General features: G+C 42.1%; 1 protein-coding gene across 3 annotated transcripts in view; it reads right to left on the reverse strand.

Annotated features, from left to right (window-relative positions):
- Pamr1 (peptidase domain containing associated with muscle regeneration 1) overlaps positions 1–20,660 on the reverse strand; it is a 169,773-nt gene that overhangs the window by 39,878 nt on the left and 109,235 nt on the right. For all 3 annotated transcript variants that reach the window (XM_074044515.1, XM_020160817.2, XM_074044499.1), the window contains exons 3-4: positions 18,927–19,055; positions 4,793–4,907 (exon numbers count right to left, since the gene is read on the reverse strand). In XM_074044515.1, the coding sequence (XP_073900616.1) occupies positions 4,793–4,907; positions 18,927–19,055 (244 nt within the window). The remainder of the gene's footprint in view (positions 1–4,792; positions 4,908–18,926; positions 19,056–20,660) is intronic.

Raw genomic sequence — 20,660 nt, forward strand, 5'->3', positions numbered from 1 at the left:
TTGTTGGACTTGGGTCACATGCTAAGGGGAGAGCACATATGGGAGAAATGGGGATAGGTAGGAAACCCAAAACTTGAAAGTGTTAGCAGAGGAGCTAATACAGTAACCTTAAAATGACAGAGGTCAATTTGGGAAGGTGACCAAAAAGTAGTGAAGATATCATTTCCTTTATGACCAGAGATGGTGAGCATTTTTTCATGTGTTTTTTGGCCATTTGAATATCTTCTTTTGAGAAAGTTCTATTTAGTTCGATTCAGGTTGTAATACACTTGTACATAGAAGCAATGCTAGGAATCTCTCTGTATAGCTATCCTTATCTCAACTAGCAAAAATGCTATGTCTTTCTTATTATTGCTTATGTCTACTCTTCAACAAAATTGGAGAAAAGGGCAGAACAGGGTCTGCCTGGAAGCGAGGGATAAGGAGGGAGAGGGAGGAGGAAGGGGGCAGGGGAGAAATGGCCCAAACAATGTATGCACATATGAATAAATGAATTTAAAAAATAACCAAATAAAAAGTAAAAGGAAGGGAAAAGGAGGGAAACAGAATTTGCACAGCCAAACATCCATTTTTAAAGGGAATTTCCCCTGTCCCGGACATCTGTCCATCTCACCAAATGGTTGTAAGACTTTAAATAGAAATGTAAACTACATAAAAATGATAAGTATTTTCCTGACATAAAAACACAATAAACTGTATAAACAATTTAAAAGAAAAAAACAGCCCAGGACTGGATGGACTCACCACTGAATTCTACCAGATCTTTAAGGAAGAACTAACACCAAATCTCCTCAAACTGTTCCATAAAGTAGAAAGGTAAGGAATGTCATTCTATAAAGCCTGGTACCAAGACTGGAAAAAGACACAACAAAAAGAAAATTATTAACCAATTTCCTTAATGAACACAAACACAAAAATTCTCAATAAAATACCTGCAAACCAAATCCAACACATTAAAAAGATCATATACCATGATTAAATTGGTTTAATCCCAAGGATGCAATGCTGGTTCAACATCCACAAATCAATAAGCATAGTACAACAAATAAATACAAAAAAGCCAAAAATCACATGATCATCTCAATATCTATAGAAAAAGCCTTTGACAAAATCAACATCCTTTCATGATAAAAGCTCTGAAGAAGCTAGGACTAGAAGGAATGTACCTTAACATAATAAAGGCTGTATACAACAAACTCATAGCCAACATTGCAATAAATGGAGGAAAAAACTGAAACCATTTCCTCTGAAGTCAGGAAGAAGACAAGGGTCTCCACTCTCTCTACTCTTATTTAATATAGTACTCAAATTTGTAGCCTGAGCAATTAAGCAAGAGGAAGAAAAAAAAAGGGACACAATTAGGAAAGGAAAAAATTAAAGTATTCCTATTTGCTGATGATATGATCCTATACCTAAAAGACCCTAAAGACACTACCAAAAAATTCTTAGATCTGATAAGCACTTTAAACAAAGTAAAAGGATATAAAATCAACATGCAAAAATCAGTAGATGTTCTATATACCAACAATGAACACACAGAGAAAGAAATGAGGAAAACAATCCCATTCATGGTAGTCCCCCAAAATAAAATCAGATACCTACGAATAAACTTAACAAGGAGATGAAGGACCTTTACAATGAAACTACAAAACACTGAAGAAAGAAATTGAAGAAGACACTAGAAGATGGAAAGACCTCCCATATTTATGGATTGGCAGAATTAATATTGTCAAAATGGCTATACTACAGAAAGAAACCTACAGATTCAGCGTAATCCCCCATGAAAATCCCCATATCTTTCTTCATAGAAACAGAAAAATCAATCCTGAAATTATATGGAAGCATAAAAGACCACAAATAGCCAAAGCAATTCTGAACAAAATAAGTAATGCTGGAGACATCACAATTCCTGACTTCAAGTTGTACTACCCAGCCATAATAACAAAAGACAGCATGGCACTGACACAAAAACAGACATATAGACCAATGGAATAGAATGGAGGACCCAGAAGTAAACCCACACAGCTACAGCCATCTGATTTTAGATAAATGAGCCAAAAACACAAGTTGGAGAAAAGACAACATCTTCAAAAAATTGTGCTGGGAAAACTGGATATGCACATATAGAAGACTGAAACTGGACTCTATCTCTCACTTTATACAAAAAAAATCAATTCAAAAATGGATCAAAAATCTTAGTATGAGACCTCAAACTTTAAAATTACTATGAGAAAACACTTGAGGATACAGGCATAGGCAATGACTTTCCAAATAGGATTCTAGTAACTCAGGAAATAAGAGCAAGGATTGCCACATGGGACTACATCAAATTAAAAAGTTTCTTCAGATCAAAAGAAACAATTGTCAGAATGAAGAGACAATCTTGAGAAAAATAGCTTTGCAAGGTATTCATTGGATATAGAATTAATATCCAGAATAGACAAGGAGCTCAAAAATTAAACACCAAAAGAACAAATCATCCTGTTAATAAATGGGCAAAGGAAATGGACACTTCTCAAAAGAAGAAGTACAAATGGGAAATACATGAAGATATGCTAAACATCCTTAACTATAAAAGAAACGCAAATGAAAACCACATTGAGATTCTATCTCACCCCAGTCAGAATGGCTACCATCAAGAACACAAACCAAAAATGCTGATAAAGATGCAGTCTTAATATGTAAATTAGTGAATGTAAATTAGTACAGCCACTATGGCTGAATGGAGGATCCTCAAGAAATTAGAAATAAACCTACCATAAGATCCAGCTATACTACTTTGGGGCAGGTATCTGAAGCAATGTAAGTAAACATACAACAGAGATACCTGCACACCCATGTTTCTTATAGCACTGTTCACAACAGCTAAGCTGTGGAAGCAGCCTAGGTGCCCAAAAAGCAATGAATGAATAAGGAAAATGTGATACATATACACAATGGAGTATTATTCAGCCATAAAGAAGAATGAAATTATGCCATTTGCAGGAAAAATGAATGCAACTGGAGATTATCATCTTGAATGAGATTAAGGCAAGCTCAGAAAGACAAATATCACATGTTCTCTCTCATATGTGGAATCTAAACCTAAAAAATAACAATAATAATGACATGCTTGTAAAGGGGGGACTGTTTGGGGAGAGGAGGAATGAAGAGTGTGCTGGGGGAGTAAATACGATTGAAGTAATCATATGTATCAAAATCATATCATATATCTGTATATCATTATATATATATATCATAATGAAACCCACTAAAAATTATTTAATAAAGGAGGAGGAAAGAGGGATAAGAAAGAATAATAGGGGGATAAGAGAGGAAAAAGAAAGAATTGAACTCTGAGTTAGAAGGCAGATCATAAGCAGAGACCAAAAGACAAGGTAATTCCAGAGAGTGCCAAAGTGCTATGAATAAAATTAACAAGATAAGAGCATAAAATGAGCAGGGAGGGTAAGTTTCCAACATGATGTGTTGGCCTCTCTGAAGGCCTGATGTCTGGGCAAGAGATTTAAATAATGCAATGAATCCAGACCTGCGAAGATCACGGGTCTGAGTGGTCCAGGCAGGGAAATCTGTAAATGCAAAAGTTCTGGGTCAGTAATGAGCTTGGCATGTAGAGGAACTGAGAAAGGCCAGAGCCAGATCCCACATAGCAAAAGTTTGAGTTTTATTTCAAGCCCAAATGGAAGGCACTGGATCCACAAGAGGATCATGATTGGATTTGGAATTCTAAAGGACCACTCTGCAGGGAGGAAATTACAAAGCTGGCAAAAGGAGATGCAGGAAGCCGGTTAAAAGCCAGGACAGCATCCTAGTAAGAAATGGTGGTGGTTTGCAGTAGAATAGTGGCAGTGGGTGTGGAGGGAGGCAAGTGGCCTTGAGATTATTTTACAGGGAAGAAAATAGATTTGTAGGAACCTGGATATGGGTGATGGGAAGGGGGCATCAGGATGCCTGTTGAGCTTTTGGGCTGAACACTGTTATGCATCCCAGTGTTTCCATTGTGACTGTTCTCCCCAGCCAGGAGGTCCAAATAGGTGGACAAAAATCCCATATTTCCATCTTCTCTAGGGCACTTTCCCAGGCAGGTCATTTGTTTCTCAATTTTATACTGTTTTATTTTTTTTTTGAGGGGAGAGCATTTCTTTCTGCATCCTAGACCTTTGGGAAGCTTCCTAAAGGCTCCGAAGGGACAATTTGTCCTGGTCCCTGAGCTACTGCCTTCTCATTCCTGGCTGACCCAGCCCTAAGCCCATTAAACAGAAGAGTATGGCCCTTCCTTTGCTCCCTGAGACATCCTTCCTCTAGGGAAGCCCCATTACTGAGCCTCACTCCCAACCTTAGGTCCTCAGGGTGCAGGAACACTAGTACCACGGTGCCAGTGTTGTTGAGGCAGATTGAGAAGGGACCTGTTTTCTGGGCCCTTCCAATTTGGGGTACCACATTGCTCCTCCTGAAAGACAGAAAGCCATCCAAGAAGCCAGCTGGTGCATGGCAACTGTGAGGTGCAATGATCCACCCAGAAAATATTTACTGACCCTACATGGTCAAGGATTTCAACCACCTCTGCCCTCACCACTGGATAGACAAAGCAATGTCCCTTGAATTCTAGGTATGATGGAGCTACTCTGCTTCCCTAGAAAGGAAAATGAGACATTTTCCCAGAAAGAAAAACTCATAGGAGTGAGGAATAAAGTGTTAATGTTTCTCCCTTGGTCAGCAGGATCCAGGGCCCGTATTCCACCATGATTTCCTTATAACCTCACACCCCATAATGCTAACCCCAGCTCCTTACCTCAGCTGGATGCTAAATCCAGGTTTGGCATGAATGGTCCATTCGCAGTGAGCATTTAAGGGGTAGCTCTCCAACAAAATTTGACCCTTTGGGGCTCGAAGAACCTGACCACATCCTGAGAAGAAAAGATCAGGACATGGAGAGTGGGGTCAACACAAAAGAGATGGAAGGAGGTCTCAAAGAGCCTTTGAGCTCATGCCACACCTCCAAGAACAGAAGCAAGGAAGAAAGACAGAGAAAATTGATATTTCTTGAGCAACTGGCAATGTATTAGTCAATTTGCATAAATTAATTCATTCGTCCACCCAATAGCTTGGGAAGGAGTGGCTACCATTCCAGTTTTGCACCTTGGAAAACACATAATCAGAGAGTCAAATAAATAACCTGTCTAGTTATACGAGTCTCATACCTAACTGTGTCCGAACATAAAATCAAAGCCACTATGTCACCCTGCTTCTCTAAAGTTCCCTATGACAGCCTCTACTTTAAAAGGCTCAGAAAGTAGACTCTCTCCACAGTTCTTCTCTCTCCACCCATCCAATTAAAATATGTGTGTGTTAATCTGTTCCGATGATGTATTTGTTACATGGCCAATTATATAACAAGTGCCTTTTTAGTGCATGGCACCAGAAGGGAGAAATGGTCTCCAACCAGTTGAACTAGATTAATGGTTTTCAATTTTTTTCTTGCCCCCAAGTCCTGTGTTCAAACTCTTATGAAGACTGCCACCTAAAACAAATAAAATAAAATGGAAAACATAGATCAAAGAGGCGCTCCTGGTTGGAGCAGAATGAAGGGCCCTACACCCTACACCTCCACTCTCCCCTGGTTCCCTGAGGCATCTCCAGGGGAATCTCTAAGATTTGAAAACCATTGGTCAGAGTAGTCTTTAATTTATATCATATTTTCTAATGTGAATATGTACTCTATTTTTGCCAAACAGTTTTAGGAAAAATGTCTTGAAGTGATTTTTTGGAAAAAAAATTGGGTCACATAAATACGTAATATTCCTTACCTGGGGTTGGCAAACTATGATCCAATAGGCCAAACTGAGCTTACTGCCTTTTTGGTAAATATGATTTTATTGGGCTGGAAGAGGAGGCAAACACCTATCATCCTAGCACTCAAAAGGCAAAGGCAGAGGGATATAGGTTCTAATCAGCCTGGATTACATAACTAGAACCTGTATTAAAAAACAAAGTTTTGCTGGCTCACAGTCACACCCACTCATTTATGTATTGTCTGTGGCTACTAACAGCAGACTTGAGAACCTGCAGCAAGAGTCAGTTGATCCTCACCAGATGAAAGTATTTGCTACCTAGACATTCACAGAAAAAGCTTACCTGCCCCAGTTCTATAGAGAAATCCATACTGACATCATAAACTCTGGATAAGCAGTTAAATTCCATGAAATCCCTAAAAACTATAAAATCCCATAGCCAAAACAAAAGCTATTAATATCAGTGGATTCTGCTCCATGGCAAGATGACTGAGGAAATATGTCTACAGTGTTAGGAAAGGGGCCCACATTCTACCTTTGAAAAGATGTTAGCCTGAGACCCTGGACTTTGGTGGGAACTACTGGTAGGTTGCACAATTACCTCTTCACTCAGATGTGTGCTGCTCTTGCACTGCTCCACCCATGGGGAGTACTGTGTACTGGGGCTTTTGTCCAGTCAGTTCACCATCTCTCCCTATTATTCTGGCTTCCTCCCTAGTCTCTTGCCTCCACCCTTGAAACCACTGGATTCTCCACACAGCAGCCAAATCTGTGTTTATTTATTATTTCAAATAAATAAATCAGATGGTATCTGCCTCTTGATTCAAACCCTCCAAAGACTGTCCCCAGTACAAACATAGCCTTGCCTCACTGACTCCCCAGACCTGTCCTCAACCCAATCTTGTTCCCACTCATCCACTTGTTCACTCTGCTCCATCCATGCCAAACTTCTTTCTGGTCCCAATGCCAGGGCTTGAACTTGCTCTTCCCTTGACCTAGAAGGCTTATCTTCTTCCACACCCCCCTTCCTTTGGGAATTAAGCTCAATTGTCACTTCTGCAAAGAGGTCTTTCTTGACCATCCAAGTGACATGGGTCCACTATTCTACAGTCAGCATCCTGACTGTTTTGTTTTCTTCCTGATACACATCACTAGTTGAAAATTGTTTGAACTTATTTCTTACTGCCTTTGGTATAGCTGGGACCTTTTCTAGCATGTACACATAGAATTATATCTGGCATATAACGGGACACTCAATAAATGTTTGTTGAATGAGTGAATGGTGATATTCTCAGACATTGGCTAAAAAGCTTACAAAGGTTATTTCATTTAATTCCCATAAGAAAGAGCACTAAGGATGGAGAAATTAAGAGATCTGCCCAAGCTCAGGTAGCCAATAATTCAGAATACTCTTGTGAATCATGGTCCAAATTACAAAGTCTAGGATAGAAACCTCATCGTCTCACTGCCCTTGGCTTGAAGCTTGGCTTTACCTTCGCTTGCCATGTAGCCTTTGCACACATTACTTCGCCTCTCAGAACCTCAGTTAACCTGAGTGAAATGTCAGTGAAATGACACCTATGTCAGATGGTTTGTGAGGCTTCAGATAGATTGTGCACAGAAAGTCCATAGCAGAAAAATCAGTAAAGGGCAGCTGCTGTGTTGGGTAGCACAGCAGGGATTTGAACTTGAATATGTCTAGTCCCAGTGCTGGGTGTTGGCAGTTATATTAAACTGTCTTAGGCGCTCCCTGACCTCCATTATGAAGGAGCAGAACTATTCTTCCTCTGCAGAATCTTGGCATTCCCCCTTACCCTCCTTCTTCCTGCACACCTCACACTTCATCACCCACATCTGTACATCTGCTGCTGACTATGGAAGTGCTACGCTGGGTGTCAGAGACAAAAAAAGAAGGCTTCCTACACAGCCCCCACCCCTCATGGACTGGCAGCTTCCCAGCCTGTAAGGTGTTAAATCCCAACTCCCCCCACAAACCTCCTGCTGTGAACCCCAAATTAGAACCAGCAGTAAATGCTGCTAGCCTGCTTCAGGTTCCTTCCCTGCATATGGAGGCTGGAATCAGACACCCAGTTCCATGGGCCCTTCCCCAAATCCAAGAAGGTCTGGTGTCCCTCTCCACTTGGGTCTTCTTGGCAAGTCCACTGGGTTTTGGCCAGCTCCAGGGCTCCAGGCAGCCTCTGAAGTGTTCACAGTCCCCAGCCCCAACCAGGTGCTGACCTAGCCATGTGAAATACTGGACCACTCATTCAGGCAGGCCCAGGGTTGTCCTTCAGAAGTAGCCCAGATTCCAAAACACATGCAAGGTCTCCGCTCTTCATCATGTCCCTTCTCGCTCTGAAGGAGGAAGCAGACTTGGCCACAAGATGGGGAACAACTTCCAACCAACCAAAGACAAAGAGGCCACTTCTTGGAAATGTACTTTGAGGAAGGGGTGTTAGGCAAAAAGGAAGAGAAGCAGGGAGCCCCACTCTCTACCATCAAGGGGCTCCTTCAGGTCCCCTCCCACTCCTGCCTTGACTGGGGAGTTGGCGGGCCTGAGTGCACAGACAGACTAACTATTCCTCTCTGTCTGGGGCAGAACAGTGAACACAGCCAGTGTCCTTGCCAAGGAAGTGCCACTGGCCAAACAAGCAGGTGGTCCTGAGTTGAAAGACCAGAGCAGGCAGAGGGCCCAGAAGATGTGCTTAGATTCCCTAACAATGCCTTGCTGCAGAGGAAGGAGTGTGTGTATGTGTGCGTGTGTGTGTGTGTAAAGGAGGGGGGAATGTCAGTAAAGCTATACCAACCCCTGGGCTCTCAAATCCTGGACTCACTCCTCACCCTTACCCATTGCTACAGGCCAAAACAGGACATATAACTGGATAGACCCTGCTTCTGTGCAGCTCAAAAAAAAAAATCATCACTTTCTAAGCTAATAAGAGAGCTGGATGCTTCCCAATAAAGTGAACACTCCAGCATTCACACAAGTCCTGTCATTTTCAGCACCTCTGGGGAGGGTGACAAGAGAGACACAACACACTTCTGAGAAGTGGCTTGGTTTTGTTTTTCTTTTATCTTTCCTCTTAGAAAAAGAGGACTTGGAAAAAAAAAAAAAACATTCAGACAGACATTTGCATTTTCTTTCCCACTTCAAAGATGACACAGGAGGCAGGCAGGACTGATCTATGAAGCCAGACTGGGTCTGAATCCTAGTGTGTGACCCTAGACGAGTTCACTATTCTCTGAGCCAAGGCTTCTCACGTGGAGATAAGTATAACAGTAGTATCGACCACCATGGTTTCTCTTATTTGCTTGTTTTAAGGATTAAGTGTATCTAAAGCACTTAGCACAGTGCCTGAGTCCTAAAAATGCTCAAAAGTGGCAAAAAATGTTATTTTTCTTGAGCCTTGTCTGGATGGGAAAGAGGGACTGCTTTGGCCCGAGAATCACAAGGCACAGCTCAGGCTCTGACTCAAGGCTCCAGCACTTACAAGAGCCCCATTTCAACACTGGCTAGAACCATAAATCCATCAGGCCCAGAAGCACACATGGTGCTGGCAGAGCCAAGGCCAGGACAGGGACATGCAAATTTTGCAATGCACCAAGCCACGAGCTTGCACCTTCCATGTGGTTAGTGTTATCCTAATGTGACCTGCCAGGCCCTCAGACAGGTGCTCAGAGTGAGGGGCCTCAGTGCCTCTGACCTCAAAGGATGGTTCAGTGGAGAGGGTAAGAGATGGGCTCTGGAGCAACACTTCTGAAGTCACATCTTGGCCCTGCCACGTACAAGCTCTGTGACAACAGATTTATCCCCCTGTGTCTCAATGTCCTCATCTGTAAATTGGCTCTGATGAGGGCTACAGTGAAGATTGAGTCTGGTCATGAAAATGCTTAGGACAATTCCTAAGGGATGGCTTTAATGAAGGGCTCCAGTCTTTATCAGGAACAAGTGGAGGACCAGGAATGACTCCATGGATCACCCTGTGATTTGGCCTAAAACTTCAATTGGTCTCATACTTCACAATGATTTACTTTCTAATGAATTTCTCTCCTCCTCTGTGACAGCTCTGTGAGAGCAGGGACATGTCTAGTTCTCACCTTTATATGCATCAAATTGGTGCCCGATTAATTGTTAACTGAATGGATGACTATACCAAGCAATTAAACATCTCCAGGCCCAATCAAACTACTTTTAAATTCCCTCCTCTCTATACCAAATGGCCTGTCCACTCCATCGAAATGATGGCCCAGCAAAAACAGTGTCTATACTCTACTGCAGAAAATATTGCCCCAAAGTTGCCAGTGTCCTCACAAAAAATGCATGCTAAGACAACCTTGCTAATTTAACCAAAAAGACAGGATCTGGGATAGGGTAGCCCAAATAAATTGATGGTCCCCTTATTACATGTACAAAAATGTCACAATGAAATCCATCATTTGTATAATTAATATATGCTAATTTTAAAAAGAATTTAACTGATGATAATTTTCACTCTTCTCTGTGCTTCAGTGTGACTGATTTCTTTGAGCCTATCCTAAGTTCTCTAATCCTTCCTTCTGTTGTGACAAATAAGATCTCAATTCAATCCAGCTGATTTTTTAAATTTCTAATATTGTATTTTTCAGTTCTAAGATTTTAATTTGGTTCTTTCAAAAGTTTTCTCACTCTCATCTGAAATTTCTTATATCTTAATCCATTATATTGATCTTTTCCTAAAGATCATTTAATAAGTTTTAGAGTTATTTAAAAGTCTTTGTGTAAAGATTCCAATATTTGGTCATTTATGCTCTATTCCTTTTGACTGATCTCTTTACTGTAGGTCATCTTCTCTTGTTTCTTCACAATAGGGAATATATCATTTCTTCTGGTTGGAATACACTTTCCTCTGTTAGGAAGGTAGGGCGAGGGATTGGACAGTTTGATCCAATCAGGAGTAGCTCAATGGAGACAGGAAGGCCTTGAAGTTCAAGCACCAGGAACCTAACGAAACCTCTCTTTAATTTTCAACTTCTCCTCTTTCCAACTTCTTGCATTTCCATGACTATAAGACGTGGAAACTGTACCTATGAGAATGTAAGAAGGTGAGACCACAAGCAAGACTACACCCTCCCAAGACAGCTGCCTTTTAGCCTTACTTTTTGTTTTGTTTTGTTTTGTTTTCTCTGCTTGCTCAGCAAAACTCCAGCTTAGAAAATACTTGGTGCAGAGGATTTTCCTTGCTTTTAGTTTCCTCTAGATTTCAGTTCAGGCCAGTCCACAGGTTCTTCAAAAGCCTGGCTTCTCCTCCATTTCCACCAGGTACCCACCTACGCCTGCCCTGCTGCCAGCCTTAGAAGCCAGCCCTAAACAAGCATCCTGGTTCCCTCATTCACCTGGGAAAAACTCATCCTTCTGGAGTTCAGATTCTTTCAGATTCCATGCTCATAGATATTTGATGGTTTTGAAGAAAATTGGTTTTTTTTCCCTCTGGCTTAATCTGGCAGTTTCTTACTGTTTGAGCAGAAAGGGTATTTCGTGCCTTCTACACTCTGCCCAGACACTGGGCTATGATCGATGAATTTTTTGACAGCTTAGAATCCTCTGCAGAGATTCAAACATCAACTCTCTGAACTAAACAAACTTGTTAGACAGAAAATATAAAACACTACTCACATATTTGTCCTGGGAAGACAACCTCCTCTTTCTTTTGTCTCTTAGGGAATTCTCTTTTGCTATCCATCTCTCTGGTCCTACAATAATTCCTTTGCCCATTCAAACATACACAATACACACAAATAGACAAGAAGCTCAGTCTGTGACTCTGGTTTAGTTAGTAATAAGAATTTCAGTACCGTTCATTAAGCACTTAGTATATATCAGGCTCCATATTAAGGATGCATAGTAAGCACTTCATTTAGCCCTCACAAAACCCCTCTAAAGCCACTATTATTATCCTCATTTTGTAAGTGAGAAACTGGGATTGGTAAAAATTGAATAACTTTGCCTAAAGTCACAGAAGGAGTAGAAATTCAAATCCAGGTCCTACCAGGTCTCAGCCCAAGCTGAACCACTACGTAATACCATTCCCAATTTGGACTCAGCTGGGCATCGGTCTTTTCCTGGAAATGTAAGGACATAAAAGCTGGAGCAAGATGAACCAGTGTTCAGTGACAACACTCCAGATTATTCTCTCTCTCTCTCTCTCTCTCTCTCTCTCTCGTCTTTCTCCCCTGCAGTCTCTCTCTCCTTCCTTCCCTCCCTCCCCTCTCACATTTACTCATAATAACTCCTGGTTATGGCTCAAGTAGTGACTTGCACAAATCAGCTTCTGTGATATTAACCCCTCAAACATTTTGGGGCATGCCTTATAGCCAGTTCCCCTGCTCCTCCGCCTCTGTCCAAAACATGACTAAGAAGATAACCATCTTAAGGGCCTGTAATCTCTCCCAATAAATCCCCTCTCATCTGGGTTGCTTTCCTAACCTTCTTAGATCCCCAAGGGACTGAATGGTGAGGATCACTGTGACGCTGGTACAAGGGTAGCATCCTGGGTGGCTCTGGGCCCTCTTTGCTCATTGCTTTTGGTGACTAAGGAACAGCCCAGGACCCAAGTGAAATAACTTTCACTCAGGAGGTCAGCACTGGAGCTAAGCAGAGTGGTTCCATTTAAGAGCTCAACTTCCCCATTTAGGAAGCTTTAGATTCTTGATTCTAGATTCTAGACTCTAGACTCTAGATTCCAGCACCTTGAATAGCCAGCACCCAGATCACAGTTCCTGAGTACCATTCCTCACTAAAAGGAACCTGAAATCATGGAGAAGTGGCTGGGTCCAGGAGCGAGGCAAAGGAAATACAGGTGAACTTAAAAAACATTTCCCTGGGGTGGGGAGAAGGGAGCATTGGGGAAGCTAGAACGTGCTCGAGGAACAATGCCATGGAGGTAGCTTGAAGGGTCTTCACTGAAGGAATCTAGGATATAAAAGAAAATTATGCTACCATTATGAAACACAGAAAATATTAAAATTCATGAATCTACAGTGCAGAAAAAGAGAGAGAAAACCCGATATTGGAAAATGATAATAACTGGTGAATCCATGTAGAATTCATGGATGTATACGCTGTAGATTTGAAAATTTTTCAAATTAAAAAGTTGAGAGAAGGAAGGAAGAAATGGTTCTTTCTGTGGTAACAAAATACCACTAGCTCCAAGAATGGGTATTTTGAGATTATAAAACCCATCTTTCCTGGGCAGGAAGATGTGAATGACTCTTCTCTGTGCTCTGACCTGAGGCATTCTGCCTAGTCTCCTGGGAGAACCTGCCAGTGGTTATGAATGAATCAATCACATAGTGAGTTTTAAGACTGTCATGAATTCAGTTAATACTATCACAAATGTTGTCAAAGACAGTGTGCAAATTAAGGTGCTACTGCATCTGTTCAGTGCTGATTGCTCTATCACTTGAATATAACCACTCTGATCCTTTCTGTCCTTTGCCTGTCACTCCTCCTTCCTTGTAATGCTTTCTATGGTACTCAGGAAACAATGCCAGGAGTCCTCCAGATGGTACCCAGTAAAAAACCTTCCCTCTATTGGGATGAAGGATGGTCTGAAAGGACTGCTTGGGTGCCATCTACTGGGTAAATGTTTGTACTACCATGGGCTCCTACACTGTGCCCCAGTCATGATGGGGTCAACCCAACTATTAAGTTGTCCTTTAATACAGGATGGCAGCACAGTGTGTAGCATCAGACAGCCATTCAATACATAGGGAAATGAATTATTTTTTCCTATGAATTCTCTGCACACGTATGTAGTGCCAATATGAAATACAGGTGGTAAGAATCTAAGAACACACTGTTGCCTTCATAGCGTTAGCCTTGTTTCAACAGATGGGTTCTACATTTCTTGAGAGCTGTGACCAGTCCAGGGCACCATGGGAAATACTTTATACGTGTGTGGCTCTGATAACACATACTATATGGAATGAGGCTTTCAGAACAAGCATAATAGAACTGAAGCAGCAAAGCCAGACCTATGCAGATATAGCACTAGAGCCAAATAGAACTCTGAACTTAATTCTGTTTGGTTACTTCATAGCATTGACTGCACTCCAAATTCTTTTCTTTTTTTGTCTCTCCTCTAAATGGCAAGTTCTACAATGGCAGAGATCATTATCATTGTATATCCAGCACCTAGAATCATCTATCCAAGAAGTACTTTTTGAATGAATCTGTGGACTCACAGATACTGAATGAATAAAGGCACAAGCTTCCTGTTCTGTTTGTCTAGTGGTGATGACTGGTAGCCCTGAGCCACTCATGCTGTCCTCCAGAAATCCTCCATCCACCATCACCAGCCCACCCAGTGAGACTCTGTACAGCTAACTCCCACACAGAGGCTTAACCCACGACTCAATCAATACGTGGTTTTTGGAAAGGTGCATGCCCAGGGTTTCTCTGAATAACTGCTATCCTTGACCTCTGGCATGCAAATATTCTTCCTCTTCTTTCCCCTGTCCCTCAAACAAACCCAGTTACCACATGGAGTGCCTGGTGTGCTATTTGGGAAACATCTGTGTCCAGTTGGGATGGGGTACACTACCTACTTCACTGATTCAGAGTTTAGCCAAGGGAAGTGACACAGAAGCCTGTGAATGCAATGTGAGCAAAGCCTTTAAATGTGCTTCTTCTGTATGCTTCCTGGCCTCGGCTCTTGGGACCCACCCTGAGAAGAGGAGGCTCAGTGAGCCACTGCCCTTCTGTGTGAGTCCACAGCCCAGAATTCAACCAGCATATGAGTGCTTTATCACCACCACCCCTAGAGTCTCCAGCTTAGACAGTCCACTCTCACCACAGCACCCCTTCTGTCTACATGTTCCTCTGCTTTATTCCCACTGAGCTGATTCCCCACCCCACTGGGACCTCCAGTCCCTATCTCCCTCTATCAGGATCTTTGTGGTTTCATGCACTTCCCCACCTGGGGCTCTGGTGAGGCCTGCCTTCATCAACTCTTGGATCAACCAAACAGCTAGTGTTATTCACCTCGGTGTCCACACTGCTCAAGAGTATCACACAACTGTCCTAACGACTGGCACCTACATAGGGCTCTGGAGATTGCTGGTTCTTACCTAACTTGGCCTACCTTGCCTTGACCCATTACCAATGGTGACTTTCCTTGCTCCTCTTCCAAGAAGAAGGAAGAAGAGGAGAGGGGAGGAGAGGAAAGGGGAGGGGAAGGGAAGGGAAGAGAGAGAAGGAGAGGCGAGCAGAGGGGAGAGGAGGAGAGGACAGGACAGGACAGGAGAGGATCACATAGATCACGCAGACTAGTTTCCCTAGGATTTACCCCTCAGTGTGTGACCTTGGGCATGTTGCTTCACTTTTCTGAGCCTCAGTTTCATCCTCTATAACATGGGAATACAGGTTTCATAGAGCCATTGCATCAACAAAATATGGCATTACACATAAGCTACTTAGCATAGCTCCTACCATCCAATGACTAACAGCTAGAGATGTGTGACCCATGAAAAAGTCGTGCCCTCTGGTCTCAGCCTACAACAGAGTAGGAAACTCCTTTTCCTTTTACTCTCACCTTGGTTCTTGCTTTCACTCCATCTTGTCTTCAACTTTTTTGCTCATCCCCCATCCTCTCCTTCTACTGACACTTTCTTTCATCTGTTTACAAACCTATGTACAGTGTTCTCATCTCAGTCTATATTTTTCCACAACTCTGTTTACTATTACCAGGCACCAGTGGCTCACGACTGTAATCTTAGCTACTTAGGAGGCAGAGAGGGATCAGGAGGATTGCAGTTTGAAGCTAGCCCAAGTAAATAGTTCAAGAGACCCTATCTCTAAAATTCCCAACACCAAAAATACCCTCTACCCTGGTGGAGGGGCTCAAATGGTAGACTGGCTGCCTAGCAAGCATGAGGCTGCGAGTTCAAATCCCAGTACTGCCAAAAAGAAAAAAACTTCTATTAACTCTTATTATCAACTATCACCTCCCATCCCTGCTTAATTATTTAAAGTGCTCTTTTAAATTATTTTAAAAGTTGTCTCTGCTATCTCCATGTCTTCTCCCTTCAAATCTTTCTCCTACATGCATGTATGCAACCCCTATTGCCAAGGTCACCAGTCAACTGCTAAATGTCAAATTCAGAAAACTCCTTGCTATCCTCATGCCTCTTGACCTTATTTGGAAACACCTTCCCCCTCCCTCCAGCTTCCAAACCCTGCTCCTTCTTGGTTCCTCTCTCACTTCTTGGACTATTCTCTTACCTCCTCCCTGGTTTTTCCTTATTTCCCTTCGATGCTGGTTGTACCTTCCTGCCCTTGGTTCTCTGCTCACCTTATGCTTCTAAGTCTCCCCAATGGATCTCAGCTAACAACCTTACGTACATCTTAAGTCTCCGACATTCTCTTGGGCTCCAGGAACCTATTTGCAAATTCTATAGGGTCTCTTACAGATGTTCAAATCCCCACATAACTCCCAGTCTCTTCCTACCAACCTTTTCTCTTTTATTATTCACTTAGCAGCACCCACTTCCACACAGTTGCCCGGAATAGGAATCTGAAAAGTAAACCCTTGAGATTCCTCACTCCTCTTTCAGCATATCATTGAGTCCTGTCACTTTGTCCTTTAAGCTTCTCTTACCTCTTGCCACCTTTCTCCACTCCTGAACTGCTGAAATAATGTTCCTAACTACTGCCTTTAGACATGGTCTTGACTTCACGCCAACAGACCCTCCATTTTCTGTTAGAATTATCTGTTATATGTCACTTCCTGTTGAAACCATCAATGCTCACCACCCATCATCCTAAGAATGAAGTCCAAAGTCTGAGTTCGGGCACATTCAACCCTAGCTTTCTAGGCCCACTGCCTAACATCATCACGTTGATATGTTACTCGTGGGGTGCCACACACTTTCCTGAAGACACCCTGCTTTTTCCCAGCCTGAATATTCCCAGTCTGTTCCCCCTCCCTCAAGTATCATCCTGTTCTCCCAACACCTGAGCAAAGGCATAACTCAAACATCAACTCCTGCCAGACACATCCCCTATCCCTGACTCCCGGTAATTAGTTATTCTCAGAGCACTCAGTCCAAGCCTAGTTCACAATTTTTCCTTGGCTTCCCACTGCACCTGATTAACATCTAAACTCTTTACCTAACTTACCTACCAACAAGGTCATACACAATTGGACCCCTGCCTACCACTTCAACCCATCACATTCTCCTACCCAACTCATGCATAGAGAGAAAGGGCGATCTTCCATATGATCCAAAGCAGGAGAAAAACCCAAAGTTATCTCATATACTCCAAAGGCCAACATGAAATCTAATGTGTGCATTGTAGCTAAGTCTTTCTTAAACTATTATGGAAACTAGATTCGTTGTTGGGCCTCTTATCAACTCAGCAATTAAGGAGCATATAGAAAAATAATGATATACTGAATTAATTGAGCTTTTATTGTCACCAAACAGAGAACTAAATGCTTCCCATGCACTGATCTCATTTAATTCTTAAATATTAAGTAGGTAGCATGATTTCACCACTATTAGCAAGGTTAACTGAATTGTACAATGTCACAAGTAGTAACAGACAAAGTCATTACCTAATCCCAGGTCTGTGTTTAGCAGGTACAGACATTGCAGAGGCTGTGTTCTGATCATCATGCCAAAAGGTCTCACCAAAGCCCAGCATTAAATCTTGCAATGAACCTACCTGGAACATAATGTCTTAAGGCCAAAATTAAATTTCTTAGAAACCACCTAAAATGGTATCAAAGTTTTAAGTTTGCAATGTCTCTTTAAAAGTTATACATATTCTGGAATTCTGGGTTCACCCTGAAGTGTTGACAAACCCCTTCTCCACTAGGAAAGTTAAACAACTCCACTATGGACAGTATACCTCATCCTCTGCCCTAGGCTCTTGACACCTGTGACATTTTACTGCAGGTTGGATCAGGCAGAGAATACCAATGACACTCCAAACTACATCTCTGTAAACTGGGAATAGCATTAAGAGAAGTAAAATTACTCAGGGGCTAAGCGAGGTGGCTCACATCTGTAATCCCAGCTACTTGGAAGGCAGATACCTGGACAACATGTTAGTGAGGCCCATCTCAATGAAACAAGCTGGACGCGATGGTCCCAGCTACTGTGAGAAGTGTAGGTAGGAGGATGGAGGTCTGTAACATACCCAGGGCAAACACTGAAGACCCTATCTGAATAGTAACTAAAGCAGAAAAGGCTGGGGTTGTGACTCGAGTGGTAGAATGCATGCCTTGCAAACTTAAGGCCCTGAGTTCAAACCCCAGTACTGCCAAAAAATTACTCAGGCCATAACATCATCTTAACTACTTTTTTTTTTTCTTTTTTGGTGGTGGTGGCACTGGGGATTGAACTCAAGGCTTTGCACTTGTTAGGCAGGCATCCTACCACTTGAGCCACAATCCAGTCCCCTAACTGCTTCTGATTCCAATAAGAAGCATATAAAATAAGCTTAATGAAATCACAGCAATGTGAACACTGCTCCAAATACAAATGCTCCGAGGGATACTTGCCAACTGGGGACCTGCAGAGTGGAATCTTAGACCGAACGAGGGAGAGGCTAGATTTCTACTCTATTTTCAAAGAATTATGAAAATTCAGAGGGAAACTAAGCAAGATTAAGTAATTCTTTGAGATCAAGTACTTTTCAGAAAGAATCCCTTTCCTGGGACAAATGGCATGCTAGCAATTTGCTATGAGTTACAGGAATTTACTCAGGATTTGAGAAATTTATCAACACGAATTCACATTTGAGACATTTTTGAAGCCTTCATCACTGTTTGCTGACCAATGTCACCATGCATCTAGAATGGACATGAGATATGCTGTGAGCAGAATGCCTTGGCTTCACTTAGGAGAAAGGCAAGCTTGAAGGTCAGCTAGAAATCTCCTGGGGCCAACAGTTCCAAACAGATGTCCAGAGTCCACACCCAGCTGCTAGAAACACATCTTTGTTTTTACAGTCTTACCTAAAAAGCCCTTGGCCCAGGCTTTTCAAAACTCAGATTCCAATGAGATAAGTGTGTGTCTCTGGTAAATTGAGCCCCTAAGGCAGCATGCAGGAGAGATGGATGGAACTTGGGGCACTCTGCTACTTACGCATGCAGTCCCCTCCATACCAGCCAGCTCTGCATTCAGCACAGTAGAAGCCTTTCACGTAGAAGTCATCCAGAGTGCCCCCCCAAGAGCCGTTCCGGCAGCTCTTGCAGTTTTCAAAGATGGTGCAACCTGAAACATTGCCAAGAAGGATGTCAGTCTCCACACTTGCAGGTTCCAGTGGTTTTCATGGGCAGCAAACTGTGCCCCTTCTCAGAGCCCTCTCTCAGCCAAGGGCCTGTGGATCCTAGATGGATGCCAGAGCCCTAAAGAAAACTGTTCATCGCAGGGTAAGTGCTAGAGTCACCATGATTCAGACAAGGAGGTCAGGACACTGGTCTAACCATCTTCCCAATTAGTGGTTGGTGTTTTAAAGTAACATGAAATAATCTCTAGTGAAAGGCAGACTTGGTCAATAAGGTGTTATTTTTCCCCCTTTATAGGTGTATTTCATGTTTATTGTAAAGTATTAAGAAAATTCAGACAAACAAAAAGAATTCAATAAAAAAAACCCAAATTATTATAACTTAGAGAATTCAACTGCTAACATTCTCTCTCTACATAGATACATAGATAGATAAATAGACAGTAGATAGATATAGATGTGTGTATATTCATATCTATATGTATGTATGTATATATATATATATATATATATATATATCCTTCATTTTTAAAATTAGGCTTATACTCTGTTTTGCACATTCTCTTTTTATAACTCCTTTTTATTTAATAAGTGATAGTAAATACTGTTCTATGAAGTGCTCATCTGTGTCATATCCCTCTATAACCAAATTATGCCATTGGAAACAACAGTAATGCCTAACAAGAGGCTGGAAAGCGTCTGCCAACCCCCAACCAACAAGCCACACAAGGGAGAGTTAGGCGATGCTCAGGTCTGGGTTGTTATAAAACATGGCCACTTGAGGGGTTGGGGGACAAGTAAGAAAAGATGGAAATAATTATTTCCCACTTATCAAAACAGAGACCTGAGCTCTGACTCTGCCATTGTCCAGCTGAGTGTCTTTGGATCAATTACTTAAAGTCTCTCTTCCTTAGGTCCCTCATCTGTCAAACCAGGATTAAAATTGTACCTGCCTCTTAGTCCCATGCCCCAAACAGGAGCTATTGTTTTCCCATACTCCATCAGGCTTATCCCTTCCATTGTATATATCACACTTAATTTTAATGGCTTATTACCTATTTTCCTATTACTGATTCAAGTCAAGGAATCTATATTGCTCAACATTATATCTTCAGCACACAATATGGGGTAGGCCACCTCGTAAGTGTTCTGTAAATATTATTTGAGTGAATAGATAACCAGCCTTTCCTTGAACTTATAGTTTGCTTCTTTGCTTTTCACCAAAAATAGGCTTTTATTGGCCTATAGTGAGTGTGTGTATTTGTGTGTGTGTGTGTGTGTGTGTGTGTGTGTGTGTGTGTGTGTGTGTTCTATAAAAGAAAGATTCATAGCCCTACTGCCACACCACTACTGACTTGGCTTTCCCCCCTTAGATTGGATGAGCTGCTAATATGATTCACCCAGTAGGTCAGTCCAATAACTGTGTCCCATAACTGAGTCCCAATGGTGTCACCATGGCTTCCAAAGGCCACCCTCCCTCCCAATTTCCTCCTTAATTCCTTCTCCTCTGTGCCACTGAGGATACAAGTGGAGTCAGAGCTTGCCCTAAAAGGCCCTGCAAACTCTTTTTCTTAATACAGTTAGTTTAGGGT

This window comes from Castor canadensis, chromosome 1 (assembly GCF_047511655.1).
Source record: "Castor canadensis chromosome 1, mCasCan1.hap1v2, whole genome shotgun sequence".
Classification (NCBI taxonomy): domain Eukaryota; kingdom Metazoa; phylum Chordata; class Mammalia; order Rodentia; family Castoridae; genus Castor; species Castor canadensis.